This window comes from Oryctolagus cuniculus, chromosome 1 (assembly GCF_964237555.1).
Source record: "Oryctolagus cuniculus chromosome 1, mOryCun1.1, whole genome shotgun sequence".
NCBI lineage: Eukaryota > Metazoa > Chordata > Mammalia > Lagomorpha > Leporidae > Oryctolagus > Oryctolagus cuniculus.
Genome location: NC_091432.1, coordinates 134,094,444 through 134,108,584, shown reverse-complemented (window position 1 = coordinate 134,108,584; position 14,141 = coordinate 134,094,444). Strand labels below are relative to the sequence as shown.

At 54.1% G+C, this 14,141-nt stretch overlaps 2 protein-coding genes across 6 annotated transcripts in view; one reads left to right on the top strand and one right to left on the bottom strand.

The window, feature by feature from the left end:
* Positions 1–14,141, bottom strand: part of LOC100353727 (spermatogenesis-associated protein 31D1) — a 73,799-nt gene that overhangs the window by 40,082 nt on the left and 19,576 nt on the right. The gene's annotated exons all lie outside the window — the stretch shown is intronic.
* LOC100353475 (NUT family member 2G-like) lies at positions 94–13,992 on the top strand. The gene is given in 9 exon segments (XM_070061123.1): positions 94–196; positions 1,599–1,770; positions 7,766–8,277; positions 8,280–8,382; positions 10,197–10,325; positions 11,429–11,552; positions 11,911–12,264; positions 12,524–12,640; positions 13,109–13,992. Coding segments are annotated over 9 exon segments (2,430 nt in total). The 3' UTR covers positions 13,925–13,992.

The window sequence follows — 14,141 nt, the reverse complement described above, 5'->3', positions numbered from 1 at the left end:
TTCAACTTTCTGATAAAGGGATGTGACAATGACATCCACTCATGAGATGATGACCCTGGAATCCAAAGAGCTACATTCTGTGATGCAGTCAAGATGGGCCAGCTAGATGGGAGTGACAGATTGAGAATGAGAAGTGTGTTTGGCTTGGGCAGCAGATTTTTAACTCCTCGAGATTCAAGGGCTCTAGGAAAGCCCAGTAAGTTTTATGTTAGAGCAGAAGAAAAAGTCACTTGCCTCTCTGTCCCTGACATACAGCTCACGTTCCGCTAAGGATAGATAGTCAGTATTCTGGGATGGCTACTGCAAATTCAGTATCATCAAAAAGGACTACAGTTCTGTTTCCTTGCAACTACTGTACTTGGTCGTAGAGCCACCGTGACCATTCACTCTCTTTACTTCAAATTCTGCTTTTAAGAGTTAGAAAATGATAACAGCTTAATATTACACTGTGTAGACAGCAATTTCAGATACAATGCAGGGAACCAATGAAATGTAAATAATAAAAAGTTATCAGATAAATAATAAAAAATTTCAATCTATGGAAAATGATTATATTCAAAACTACCTCTCATATCTGAAATTCAAATTCAACTTGGTATCATTTGTTTATATTTGATAAATTTGGACACATAGCTCTTTTGGGTACTAGGAGTTTTTTTAAAGAAGTAGATAGGCAGATCAGCATAGCTCCTAAACTCTGCTTCACTCTCCAATACCTTCAAAGTCTAAGTCTATGCAAACACAATGCTGGGAACTTGGACTTGGAAGTCAATCCAGGACAGTCACTTGTGTGCATGTACCTGAATACTTGAGCCTTCCATTTGCCTCTTTTGGTGCATATTAGCAGGAAGCCGAAAGGGAAAAGGAGCTGTGAGTCACACCCAGACACTTTGATATAAGATAGGCATGTGTTGACTCCTAGAAAAATGCCTGGCCCTAGGGGACTTGAAATTTTTATGAACTATACAACTTCTTGTTAGAGGATGTTACAGTATGAAATGAAGAGCATTACACACTGAACAACAAACACTATCAGTAACAAAAAGCAGAGAATTTCTGTGTTAGTCTGCAGACTTTAATATTACTCATTATTGAAGTGAGGCTTTATCGAAGGGGATCAAAACTAAGAGGGTCCTTTGCAGAACACAGAGATTTTAGCAGGGAACAGTACTTGGAGAGACAAGAATGAATCCTTCAGGATGAAGTGTCCACAGGAGACCAATGTACTGATTACTGAGAGGCCTTACTCGCTACACCCACTCCTATAGCATCCCAAAGCAAGCATGCCCTCATACTGTGCTCTGAAATGGAGGAGCAAGGGCAGCCATTCTGGAACATCCTTAGAGCCTACTTGCACACACGGGAAGCAGGGTGGGTGAGGCCTGCAAAGGAAGGCTTCTTGAGATGGAATGGAGTGAAAGGGTCACCAAGTACAAGCTTCCTGTTGGGAATCTGCAGCACTTTAAAATGGCCTAAAGACACAGACATCCCTTGTGTGTCAAATGTGTCACTTGTGGTTCTAGCCTGCCTGCCAGAACCCCCATGGAATGTGTCCCCAGCCACACCCAGGCCATCTCTTGCCTCCCCTCCCCCACCAGGGAAGCCTGAACCCAACATTCCGTTCCAGTTACCTTTAAATTTGTCCCAGCAGCAGTTGGACTCTGAGCAGCCCGCTCCCTGCCTCGGTCCTGAACTGGTGATTTCCCACTGTGGAGGCGGCCAGCCAGCCCTGCTGAGTGTCCAAGCCCAGGGAGACAGCTCCAGGAGGAGGTAAGTGTGAAGGGGAGGGGCTGTGAAACCAGATTCCCTGTCACTCCTGTGATCCATGGGAAAGCACACTAGACATTTCCCCTGGGGACAGGGCATTGGGCCAAAGGAGAAGGCAGGCAGAACCTCCTGAATCCACATGCACGACTTCCCTAGAGAGGCTCAGCAAACTCATGTTGACCTGAGGATGCTGCAAAGGTGGAGAAGCAACTTAGACTCCTCACGATGCCCTGGTGCAAATGTCGGGTGAGGAGAAGAGGTGGGGTACACATGGATTGATTCTTTGTACAACAGAGAAGGAAACAGGCCACCTGAGCATGGGTTCGTAGAAAGAAGAGGGATGGCGATGTGGTGGAGACAGAGGGAGGGTTCAGGGAGACCAGAGCCCTAGCCTTATGCAGATCCTGGAGCTCGCCCTAAGTTGCTTCTTAGTGCTTTTCCTTGGGTGTCTCAGATTCCCGCAGCACAGGGGAGACACAGACCTGGCCATCAAATGACTCACTGCTGTTGACTTCCCTGACCCACTCTGCACTTAGCTCTCCTCGCATGGGTCAGGCTGGGAGTTACCCCCACCCCCTCGGCCCACAGCCTCCCAGCTCCTTCCCACCCAGTGACGGCTTCTTTCTTTTCTAGTAGCTGTTGTCTTTTCTTCCACAACAGGGTTGCCACTTACTTTCACCTGCATATGGCTTGGGCCACCCTAGTTCCCAAAAACTTGCTCCCCTTTACCAGATGCTCACCTCTCTCATTCACTTTATGCAATCCACATTACACGGTGGGCCCTCTGTCCAAGTCTGCCTTGAACAACACTGCACTTCGGGGCCGGCGCCGTGGCTCACTTGGTTAATCCTCCGTCTGCGGCACCGGCATCCCATATGGGCCCCGGGTTCTAGTCCCAGTTGCTCTTCTTCCAGTCTAGCTCTCTGCTGTTGGCCGGGAGGAGAGTGGAGGATGGCCCTGGTGCTGGGGCCCCTGCACCCACCTGGGAGACCTAGAGGAGGCGCCTAGCCCCTGGCTTCGGATTGGCGCAGCGCTGGCCATGGCGGCCATTTGGGGAGTGAACCCACAGAAGGAAGACCTTTCTCTCTGTCTCTCTCTCAACTCTAACTCTACCTGTGAAAAACAAAAAAACAGAAAAACAAAAAACAAAAAACGAAAAACAAAACAAGCAAACAAACAAAAACCAAAAAAAACCCAATACGGTGCTCAGTTGACTACCTACTCAGGTACGCCCATCTGTGTAGTGTGGCTGATGGAAGGCACAGCTGTGTAGTGTGGTTGATATTCATAGGGAGTTTCCCAGCACTCTGGCCTCAGAATCACCCCTTAAAGCATGCGGATCCGGCTGAAAGCCCATGAGAGTATTACAGACATGGAAAGCCAAAACATTCTGCCAAAAAAAAACCAAACCAAACCAAACCAAAACAACCAAACCCTACATGAAAGATCTCCGCGAGTGAGATCCCAGTGAAAAGAACAGGTCATCAAAGAAGGAGGTACCTTTCTCTGAAGGGAGGAGAAAACTTTGACTTTGACTACGACCTTGTCTAAATATGATCAGAGTTGGTGAACTCAAAAGGCTTCCATAGCCTTGGCGACTCATGACAAGAGCCTAGGGTGGTTACTAATGCCATAAACAAGAGTGTCAATTTGTTAAGTCAACAACAGGAGTCACTGTGCACTTACTCCTCATGTAGGATCTCTGTCCTTAATGTGCTGTACATTGAGATTTAATACTATAACTAGTACTCAAACAGTATTTTTCACTTTGTGTTTCTATGTGGGTGCAAACTGTTGAAATCTTTACTTAATATATTCTAAACTGATCTTCTGTATAGAAAGAGAATTGAAAAGGAATCTTGATGTGAATGGTGTCGCTCCCCCTCTTCGTGGAGGAACGACACAGGACCCTGCGCTGTTCTCTTGTCTGCTCGGCCCTCCCCGGGTTTGCTGCTGGTTCTTCCCGGGTTGGCTACTATCCCTTCCACCTCCGTGGAAGGGCAGTTCCCCCTGGCCGCATTCCCCACTTCCGCAGGGGAGCGGCACACCGCCGGCCGGCTCTTCTCGGGGGCTGCACGGGTTCCCTTAGATGTTCCCCATAGATGTTCCCGGTGCATGCCGTCTCTCTCCTCCTTTATAGTCCTCCTCCGCCAATCCTAACTCGGCTGCCCACACGCCAAGTACGCTGCTCTCCAATCAGGAGCAAGTCCTACAGTTAATTGGTTGAACTGGAGGCAGCTGTGCGGAAGCTGTTTACTTCTCTCCCAGCGCCATATTGTGGGAGAGCAGATGCATAGAATAAGTCTTAATTCCAGTAACTTAGTCCAGTCCGGATTGCTCCCCACAGATCCCCCTTTCTTTTTATTTTTGGCGTTGATACGCGCCTGTCTTCGGTGTCCCGCGGCACACACTCTGCTCTACTTGCTAGAGTTGCCACAGGCTCTTACAAGTCCTATCCATCAGGCAAACCGAATCCGGGTCCTCTCTTCGCCATGTTGTGAGGAGGTTTTTAGGCGCTGATGCGTGCCTGTGTTCGGTGCCCTGCAGCGCATGCTCTGCTCTGCTAGAACTGCCTGCAGGTGCTTACAAAACCTATCAGGCAAACCGAATCCAAGCCTTCTCATTGCCGTATTGTGGGGGAGACTTATTAGTGTTGGTTTGTGCCTATCTTCGGTGACCTGCAGCTCATGCTTTGGTCGAGCTGCTTGCTGGTGCTTACCGCCTTAAATCAGGCAGACCGAATCCAAGCCTCCTAATTGTTGCATTGTGGGGAAGCCTTACTGATGTTAATTCGTGCCTGTCTTCGGTGACCTGCGGCGCATAAGCTGCTAGCCGCCGCAGGTGCTCATCGTGCTCATCGCCTCACTTAATCAGGCAGACCGAATCCAAGCTCTCACAGTGCAGTGTTGTAGGGAGGCCTTTCTATTTCTCTATTTCTCTATCTCCGGGCATTCCTATTTCTCCCATTTTACTTCTATCTTCCAGCATTCCTATTTCTCTCATTTTACTTCTAAACTTCCCGCGGCTTCTCTTATCCCCGCGGTTTCCCGGCGGCGCTCGCCCCGAGGCTGCTTCTCGACACCTCGCCCCGCGGCAGCTTCACGGCTCTGCGCGGCTTCCCGGCGCCTCGCCCCGCCGGCGCCCGCCCCGCGGCGGCTTCACAGCTCTGCGCGGCTTCCCGGCGCCTCGCCCCGCCGGCGGGTTCCAGGCTCTGCGCGCACGCTCCGCGGTCTCCACGCACTTCGCGCCCGCACCACGGCCTCGCGCCAATGCCCCGTGCTCTCTCTGCACGCGGCGGCTTCCGCGAATGTTTCCGCCACCACCGGCATTCAGTCCAAGTTCCCCGGACTAACCTGGCGAATCCTGGCGGCCCACGTCTCTGCCTCTGGTTCCAGATCTTCGCCTCTTGCTCCCCAGGGTGACTTGAAGAATTCCAAGATGGCTTGGCCTGCACTCGCGGCTTCATCCTCCCTAACATTTTTCTCTACCCGGTGTGTTTCCCTAAGTTTTCTTCCAACAATATTCCTCCCTCATTTCTCCTGGCCTCTCCCCACAGTCCGTATCCAAGTCTAAGTTTCTTATAGGTTTCACTTTCGCTTTCAGTCTCCTAGCTTCCCCGCCATAGTCCGCATCCGAGTCTATGAAAGCTTTCACTTTCGCTTTCAATCCTAACTTCTTTCCCACAGTCCATATCCGAGTCTATGCCTAGGCTTTCAATAGCTTCTTCCGGCACCTAGGCTCTTTGCTAGTCTCTCTCTCCGGCATTTTCCTGCTTCTTCCTGTTTCTTCCCTCCTAAGTTTCCTATCCGTCCTAGGTTTCCTATCCGAGTCATTTCTTCCCTCCTAAGTTTCCTATCCGTCCTAGGTTTCCTATCCGAGTCACGGCACCATTATGTCGCTCCCCGTCTTCGTGGAGGAGCAACACAGAACCCTGCCTAGGCTTCATATCCGAGTCACGGCACCATTATGTCGCTCCCCCTCTTTGTGGAGGAACGACACTAAACCCTGCCTAGGCTTCATATCCGAGTCACGGCACCATTATGTCGCTCCCCGTCTTCGTGGAGGAGCAACACAGAACCCTGCCTAGGCTTCATATCTGAGTCACGGCACCATTATGTCGCTCCCCCTCTTCGTGGAGGAACGACACAGGACCCTGCGCTGTTCTCTTGTCTGCTCGGCCCTCCCCGGGTTTGCTGCTGGTTCTTCCCGGGTTGGCTACTATCCCTTCCACCTCCGTGGAAGGGCAGTTCCCCCTGGCCGCATTCCCCACTTCCGCAGGGGAGCGGCACACCGCCGGCCGGCTCTTCTCGGGGGCTGCACGGGTTCCCTTAGATGTTCCCCATAGATGTTCCCGGTGCATGCCGTCTCTCTCCTCCTTTATAGTCCTCCTCCGCCAATCCTAACTCGGCTGCCCACACGCCGAGTACGCTGCTCTCCAATCAGGAGCAAGTCCTACAGTTAATTGGTTGAACTGGAGGCAGCTGTGCGGAAGCTGTTTACTTCTCTCCCAGCGCCATATTGTGGGAGAGCAGATGCATAGAATAAGTCTTAATTCCAGTAACTTAGTCCAGTCCGGATTGCTCCCCACAAATGGAAGGGGGGAGGGAGAGGGAAAGGGGAGGGTTGCGGGTGGGAGGGAAGTTATCGGAGGGGAGCCATTGTAATCCATAAGCTGTACTTTGGAAATTATATTCATTAAATAAAAGTTAAAAAAAAAAGAAAAGAAAAAACAAAGGGAGTTTCCATGAGAGGATTTTTTTTTTTCATTTCTTCTGTTAAGATTTGCTGTATTTGTTTTATGGTAGAGTGACAAAAAGAGAGGACAGATAGAGACAGATATAGAGATGGGGGCTAGATGGACAGAGAGAGAGAGAGGGACAGCATTTCCATTTCCATGCTCACCTGACCAGTGAAGAAAATACCCAGGGCTGGGTCTTGTCAAAATCAGACCCTGAGAACCTCCAAAGGGGCTCCCAAGTGCATGGCAGGAATGCAAGTACCTGTTCCTTCATGTGCTGCCTCCAAAATACATGAGCAGGAAGCTGCCTTAGAAGCACACATTCGAATGGAAAGCAGCACTCTGCTATGGGATGTGGGCATTCCACGTGGAAGATTACCTGCTGTGCCATAACGCCACTCCCCAGTTTTCTTGTCAACAATGCAAACAGTAGGGCCGGTGCTGTGGCACAGTAGGTTAACCCTCTGCATCCCATCTGGGTGCTGGTTCTTGTCCCCGCTGTCTACTTCCAATCCAGATCTCTGCCATGGACTGGGAAAGCAGTAGAAGATGGGCCAAGTGCTAGGGCCCCTGCACCCACGGGGGGAGATCTGCAAGAAGCTCCTGGCCCCTGGCTTTGGTTCTGACCAGCTCAGCCTTCTGTAGACATTTGGGGATTGATCAGAGGGTGGAAGATCATGCTAGCTCTCCCTCTCACTGTCTGTAACTCTACACCTATCAAAGAAAAAAAATACAGTGCAAAAAGTATAGTACAACTAAGAAGGTACTGTTGAATGTGACCACAAGAGTTCAAATCATTAGGCATGTGTGCTACGTGTACTGCTTTCCTGCACCTGGGTTTATGTGGGTCCTCCACAGGGCTGAGTTCCTGACAGCGTTGTCCTACCTGCTGCCCTGCTCATTTCTGCAGAAATGCCCTGGGAGATTGTGCGTGGAAGTGAAAGCCGAGTGTTCCTTGCTGGGAACGTGGTGTTTCTGGGTCCTGGTGAAGTGGAAGGACAGGGTCTGGTGGATCCTTGGCAAATGTGGGAGCAGAGCCTGAGATGCAGTTGGCACTATGTGCAGACGGCACCATTCCTCCATTCCCATGGGTCTCAACTGTAGAGACTGTGGTATTGTATCGCAACAATCTGCTCTGGAGAACAGGAGAGTCTCCCTCTGGAGGGCAGGGGCCCTACTCCAGTCACCCCTTTCTTTTGTCTCCACAGCATCTCCAGTGCTGGCACTCGGCCTGACTGAATCCTGACACCTCCACGTTTCCCCTGATACTGCCACCGTGTCCCCACATCACTCTCGGCCCAGCAACCCAGACGCCCTGGGGGCAGCCACCCCCATGCCTCCTGAATGCAGTGTTCCCACCAGGCAGCCAGCTCGTGCTACCTGCTGCTTTGCCAAGGATGCCCATTGTGGCAGGAGATGGTGCCTCTGGCCATGTGAGCCTGGGAACGTCAGTGAGCCTGTGGTCTTCGACCAGGCCCCTCTCAACTGGAGTGCCATGGGGGGTCTCTGTGAGGCAACACAGCATCCTAGCCCTGCTTCTGCCAGGCTCTTCTGTGCAGAAGCTGGTGCCTGGGCCAACCACTGTGCACACGCTGGCTGGCCAGGGGGCTGCTGCCCAGACCTCCATCCTGCAGTTCCTCCTCCACCAGCCACCCAGCCTGCCCCCGTGATGCTGTTTCCAGTAAACCCTGGACCAGAGTCTCATGGCGGGGACCTGCAGTGTGGCACCGCCGCCTCCCAGGCCAAGGCCTCACGCAATGCCTCCTGCAACCCCTAAGCGTCTATATGCACTTCCGGCGCTGGCAGCATTACAAGGCCCTGGCGCAGAGGCACTGTCCACAAAGCCCTGATGCTGAAGCTCTGTCCTGCTTCCTCATGTGAGTGCTCTGCTCTGGGAGGGCCATGGGCTGGTAAGCTCAGGCTGCCTAGGGTTCTGGAGGGAAGCTCTTGAGGCAAGGAGAAGGCTGTGAGAAGCTTGGTTCCCAGCAGGGTTTGTCTGGTGTAAGCCTGCCAGTTTCAGGGGCTTCGCTCACTGGATCTGCCCCCTCCTCTGAGTGGTAACCCTTCCAGAACCTCCATGATCCCATTTCCAGAACACTTAAGCTCAGGGAGGACCATGGGATCAGGAAAGCCAAGCTTAGGAAGTGTGCATCTGTCCCCAAGGCAACCCTTGCCCACGGCGTGCACACACACACACACACACACACACACAGGTCACAGCTCATAGATTTCAGGAGCTGGGTGGTAAGAAGGGCAAGTACCCAGGAAGACTTTTTCCCAGCCCGCCCTCACTCTTCTGTGGATGTGCAGAAGGACAGCAAGGTGGTCGGGGACACACAAGTTTGTGCTGGGGCCGCATCCCTTGTGGCCGTCCTGGTTAGTCACCCACACACCCATCTCAGGGCCCTCATGCAACAGGGGATGAAGTTCCCCCCACCCCAGGGCACAGCAGAGAGCATCCACAGGTTTAAGCTCATGTACACAGCAGATGCCAGGGGATGTGCTCTGCCTGATAAAATGAGAAAAATAGCTCCTGCAATCATCGTGAGGAGTAGGCCTCGGAGAAGAGGGAGAGAGACAAAGCGAATGTCATGTGCACAGGGTCTCAGTGGATCCTCAGCCTTAGACGCAAGCCCGCGGGGTGCTGTGCAGGTGACAGAGAGACCTTCCTCACTCCCACAGTCACCTCTCTTCCCCAGGCAGGACTACGGGTATACTCAGCGTGCACCACTGAGACACAGCCCACGTTTCGTGACACGGGGAAGGTGTTCCTGCCACCCCATGCCTGTGGCCCTACAGTGCTTGCGAATGAAAGGGATCCATGTTTGGGGACACTATCATCTCCAGCCCCCTGTCAGCATCCTCTTAGGAACACAATTGCCATCCGTCCACTCCACCACCCGGGGTCTCCCCGTTTCCCTGAACCCTGGGTGCTGGGTCTGTCCCTGGAGTAACCAGGGAGGGGAGAAAATCTGCAGGGCCCCAGGCCACCTGTGAGTCCCAGCATCTGGTGTGCTAGGAAGTCTCAGAAACCCGAGGTGGTGACCTTGCCCCTACACCCTGACTCCATGCTCAGCACGAGGGCCCAGGACTTGAGTCTTAGCCCCAGGCCCAATCATTCTGTGCAGTGTCTCAGTAACCTTGGGCGGCCCTGCACAGTACCTCACCCCAGCTGACAGTTAGCCAGGGATGTCCATGTCTCGCATCTGAGTCTGGAAATCTGAGCACAAGGCACAGCAGGATTGAGAGCCCAGTCACTGACGTGCCTGCCATGTGACTCCATCTCCGAGGGTCCTGATGTCTAGACACACAGAGCTGTGATGTGCCTCTCTCTGCACGATAAAAAGGGCAGTTGTGGAGTGTACGCACATCACGTCACATGATCCAATCGCAGCCAATCCAACTCAACATTGCCTTCCAAATGAGCGTTTCCAAAGAAGTATTCTGGGTGATGCAAGCATTCCATCACTAAGGCACGAATGAAACTGAGGCCTCAAGGGCAGGCCGGAGCAGACCATGCAGCCCGTGGTGCTGAGGCCCAGGTGTGGGTGGGAATCCTGGGGATCCCGCACCAGAGAAGGACATGACAGGGACAGAGGGGAGGACAGTCTGGAGCAGAGCAGAGCTGTCCACCCTCAGCGCAGCAGGCAGGGAGGGCTGGCGCACTGGGACTCATCCTGCTGAATTACAGCCCAGTGCTGCGGACTCTGGCCCAGAGGAGGCCCACCATGCTGTTGGAGGAGGGCCTGCGGTTTGCCATGCGGGAATGGCAGCACAAGAGCAACTCTGACCGCGCGATCTTCTATGAGATGGCAGAAAAGTGAGTCGGGGGCCGTGAGCATGGACCTGCGAGTTGGGGGAGGGTGGGACAGGGCTAGGCCTGACACGTTGGACCTGTCAACAGAGACACTAAGAGGACACCTGTTCCAATACAACCCCTGCCTGGGCCCTGCTCTCCCCAGGAAGTTCCAACCACCAGCCAGATACTGAGTTCTCTGTGTCCCATCCACACAAGTTCCTCCCCCATGTAGCTGGCTGCTCACACAACTTTGATATTCGACTTCGAGGCTGCACACCCTGCACAGTTCACTGGCCTGATGGGCTGCACTTGTCAGCACACACACACTTACAGGAGGCCAGTTCTGTCTCTGCCCTTCCAGGAAGGTCCCGCGACTGCCTGCATGTCTGGGTTCCCTGCATATCCCCCCACGATCTCCGGCCTCACCTGTACCGGCAACTAATACTATCTTTGTGTTGAAGTTCAAAGTGCAACCCCCAGCAGTGTCCATTGTGTGTCCTCTGACCCCCGGAACTGTGTCCATGTGACAAGGTCCCCTGGCCATGTTCCTTCTGCCTCATGCCCTGGAGCTGGCAGATATTGAGCAAAGTGTTCTCAAATGCCATTGCAGAGCATTCTACAGAATGGAGCTCGGTCCCAGGGAACTGCAGTCTCACCGCGGGGCCCCCACTCTGTCTCTCAGGCATCCCATCCAATATACCATGAACACACACTCAGCTCTCAGAGGACATCCCTCTCAGCTAGGCTTACCCACACTCCGGGTTCTCCCTGAACCTCATCCCTGGTCTTTATGCAAAAACTCACGACCAGCCTAGTCCCTGAACCTGGACTGTGTCTCGGAGTCCTCTGGCAGGAATCATGTGCTGACCAGCTTCTGGCACCACACCGGATGGGCATCTGCATAGGGAATGGCAAGGCTGCAGGGAACCACCTTGGTCACTCGGACCTGCAATGGTGCAGGGAGCCCACCTCACAGGCCCTTTGAGTACAGGGGGAGTGAGATGTTCCCAGATCGTTTGTCCTGCTGGCAAAGCCCAAGGTTCACACGTCTCTGCCATCATTTGCTGGCTGGTGGGGTCAGCGCCTCAGACCCTCCTAAGTAGGTTGTGTCCCTTCTTTCCCAGATTCATGGAGTGTGAGGAAGCGGAGATGCAGACTCAGAAGCTGCCATGGATACAGGGCAGACTGGGCAAGCTTCCCCCAGGCCCACTGCCGCTGGTTCCACCACGGCCCCCAGCCACAGTGGCGGTCCAGCAGCCAGGTAAAGCTTCCCACTCCACTCCACAACCCATGACAAAGGCAACGGGGACCAAACGATTCCATCCCCACCCCCGTGGGAAGATTCTCTCGAGAGCAACGTTTGCCCTTCCCTGCAGAACGCACCACAAAGAGCCCAGGGTCCCTAATGCTTTGCCCACGATCTGGATATCTATGTGGTCATTTGTACTGCCACTCACCCCTCACCTCTCCAAGCACCCAACACAGTCTTCCCACGGCCTGAGGCATGAGCAAGAGAACACAGAGCGTTGGTGGCTGTCTAGGGGTTCTGCAGCTCCCATGTCCTCTCATGGCGGCAGGGTCAGGGCGCACTGCTCCCGCCTGATAGCTTGTGTCTCCAACAACTGACCTTCCCAATGGGGGCTGTGCAAGGCCCAAAGCCCTGACCTCACACTGTATACTGCATCCACAGGGTGTGGCCCCAGGAATGCCATCTCCAAGGCCCTGGCTGCCTGTCCCCTGCCACAGACACTGGCAGCCTCAGGGCACCTTGCCCAAGGGGATGCCCACTGAGACTGTGATGGAGGACGTGGACATCAAGGATACACCCATGTGGCCTGATCCACCCACCGAAGAGGACAGCTTCTGGAGTCCTAGGGAGGAGGGGAACTCTCGAGACCCAGAACTGCTGAACTACGTGGAGAAGCTCATCTCTCAGGAGGACTTCATTGCTTGGTGGGCTGTGAAATTCTGAGGTTTGTACGTCCTTGGGGATGACCATGACTCGCCCTCTGAACGCACTCAGGTGACTCAGCTCCTGACGTCCGTCTGTGTGTGTGTGTGTGTGTGTCGCGAATTTTTGGGTGTCCAGCTGGTTTTCCTATCATCTATAGTACCAAACGTGGATGTTGAAAGGGGGTGCACTGCTTTCTGCTTCTCCTTGCATCCCCTTGGTTTTCAGATGCTTCCTGGGCAGCAGAGATCTCTTTCTTGCTTTTCAGGTGGAGGCCATCATTCAGCCCCAATTCCTAGAAGCACTGCTTTCCCCAGATCCACAGCTGGATCTCGTGGCCCTGTCGATGGAGCTGGAGCAGGAGGAAGGGCTGACCTCTGGCCAGGTGAAGGAGGGAGGGAAGTCGAGCGAGTAAGGCAGGAGTGCAGGGACAGCAGGGAGGCGCGGCACGTGGGGCAGCAGGTCAACCATGGGAGCAGGCCCAGCAGATCCGTCTGGGCAAAGTGGGACAGCAGGTATCTAAGCGATCGAGCTACAAATAGGCAGATTGTGGGAAGGAGGGGCCCCTTAGTGCAGGCACAGGGAAACTGTCTACAGCTACCCTCCCTGGGATGTGTCTTTTCTGGGAATTGAGTCAGGTAGGCTGCAGGGGCAGACACGTGAGTTGGGCACAGGGACAGGTGAGGGTGCGGAGCTCTAGGGTGAGCAAGGGCAGCACAGCCCACTTTCCCCCTGTGAATCCAGCCCAGGGACTCTGCCCTTCCTGCTGCCTCCTGAACGCCCTGCGCTGCACCCGCCAATGCCCTGGCACCTGCCGTAGAGTCACTCACTCAGTGCCTTTTTCCTCCTGTAGGTGGTGGAGAAGACGTTTTGGCCTGTGACTGGGAATGGGGCTGCGGGGCTAACCCCCAATCAGGCTGCACCTGTACGGCACCCCAGGCCTGAAGCCACAGCCTGCCCAGGTGCAGACAGACACGACCAAGGCCCACAAAGATGGGTCAGTTCTGAGACCTGCCAACAAAGGGCATCGTCTCAGGAACCGCGGAGACACGTGGTCCCACCCAAGCCCCTCTCCAGACCTACCACTGCTGCTTCCTTCTCGGGGCTTCAGGAGTGCCTTTCGCTAGGGCCCACTGGGCCCACTTCTATCGCAGGAAGAAACAAGCCTGCCCCAAGAGGGCCAAAGGCTGCTTGGGGATTCACAGTCGAATCCTCTACTGAGGGCACCAGACCAGCAGTGGGCATGGCCACTGAAAATGAGGAGGAGCTGCCCAGCCTGGACTTCTTCCTCGATTCCCAGCGTCACCTGCTGCCTTTGGGTCTTGGCCGGAGCCCTGCTGAGGCCCCATCTTGCCTAGGACCACAGCAGCTCCAGAGAGTGCCCACGTCCCTCCGCTACCAGGGAAGAGGCCAGACGTGTGCTCCCACCACCACGGCCAAGTCGAAGAAACGAGGTTTTTGGAGAAGCGCAGGCCCTGCCAAAAAGAAGACCTGCTCAGGGCCTGGACACAGAGCCACTGAGGGGCAGGCCCTGGCTCTGGGGTTTGTGGCACAAGCCCAGGCTCAGAGGGGGACCCATAGCCCCTTGGTCAGCAGGAGGAGGAAGCAGCAGCATGGAGGCCAGAAGGGCAGGCAGGCTCTCGGGAGCCGGCCCATATGTGCAGCCTGAAGGGTACGGGCCCTCCCTGTGTCCTGTAAGCCAAAGTACAAAGACATTCACTCATCCAGTGCTGCACCTGCTCCTAAGATTGGGGGCTGGTGGCGCGGGGTGGAGGGGCGTGTGAGGTAAAGGTGGGACAGCCAGCTGCAAGGGACCTCTTGGGTGGGGTGGGTAGGTGTGCCTTTGGGGCATTATTTATTTGAATAAAGGAAGTTACATTGAGAAT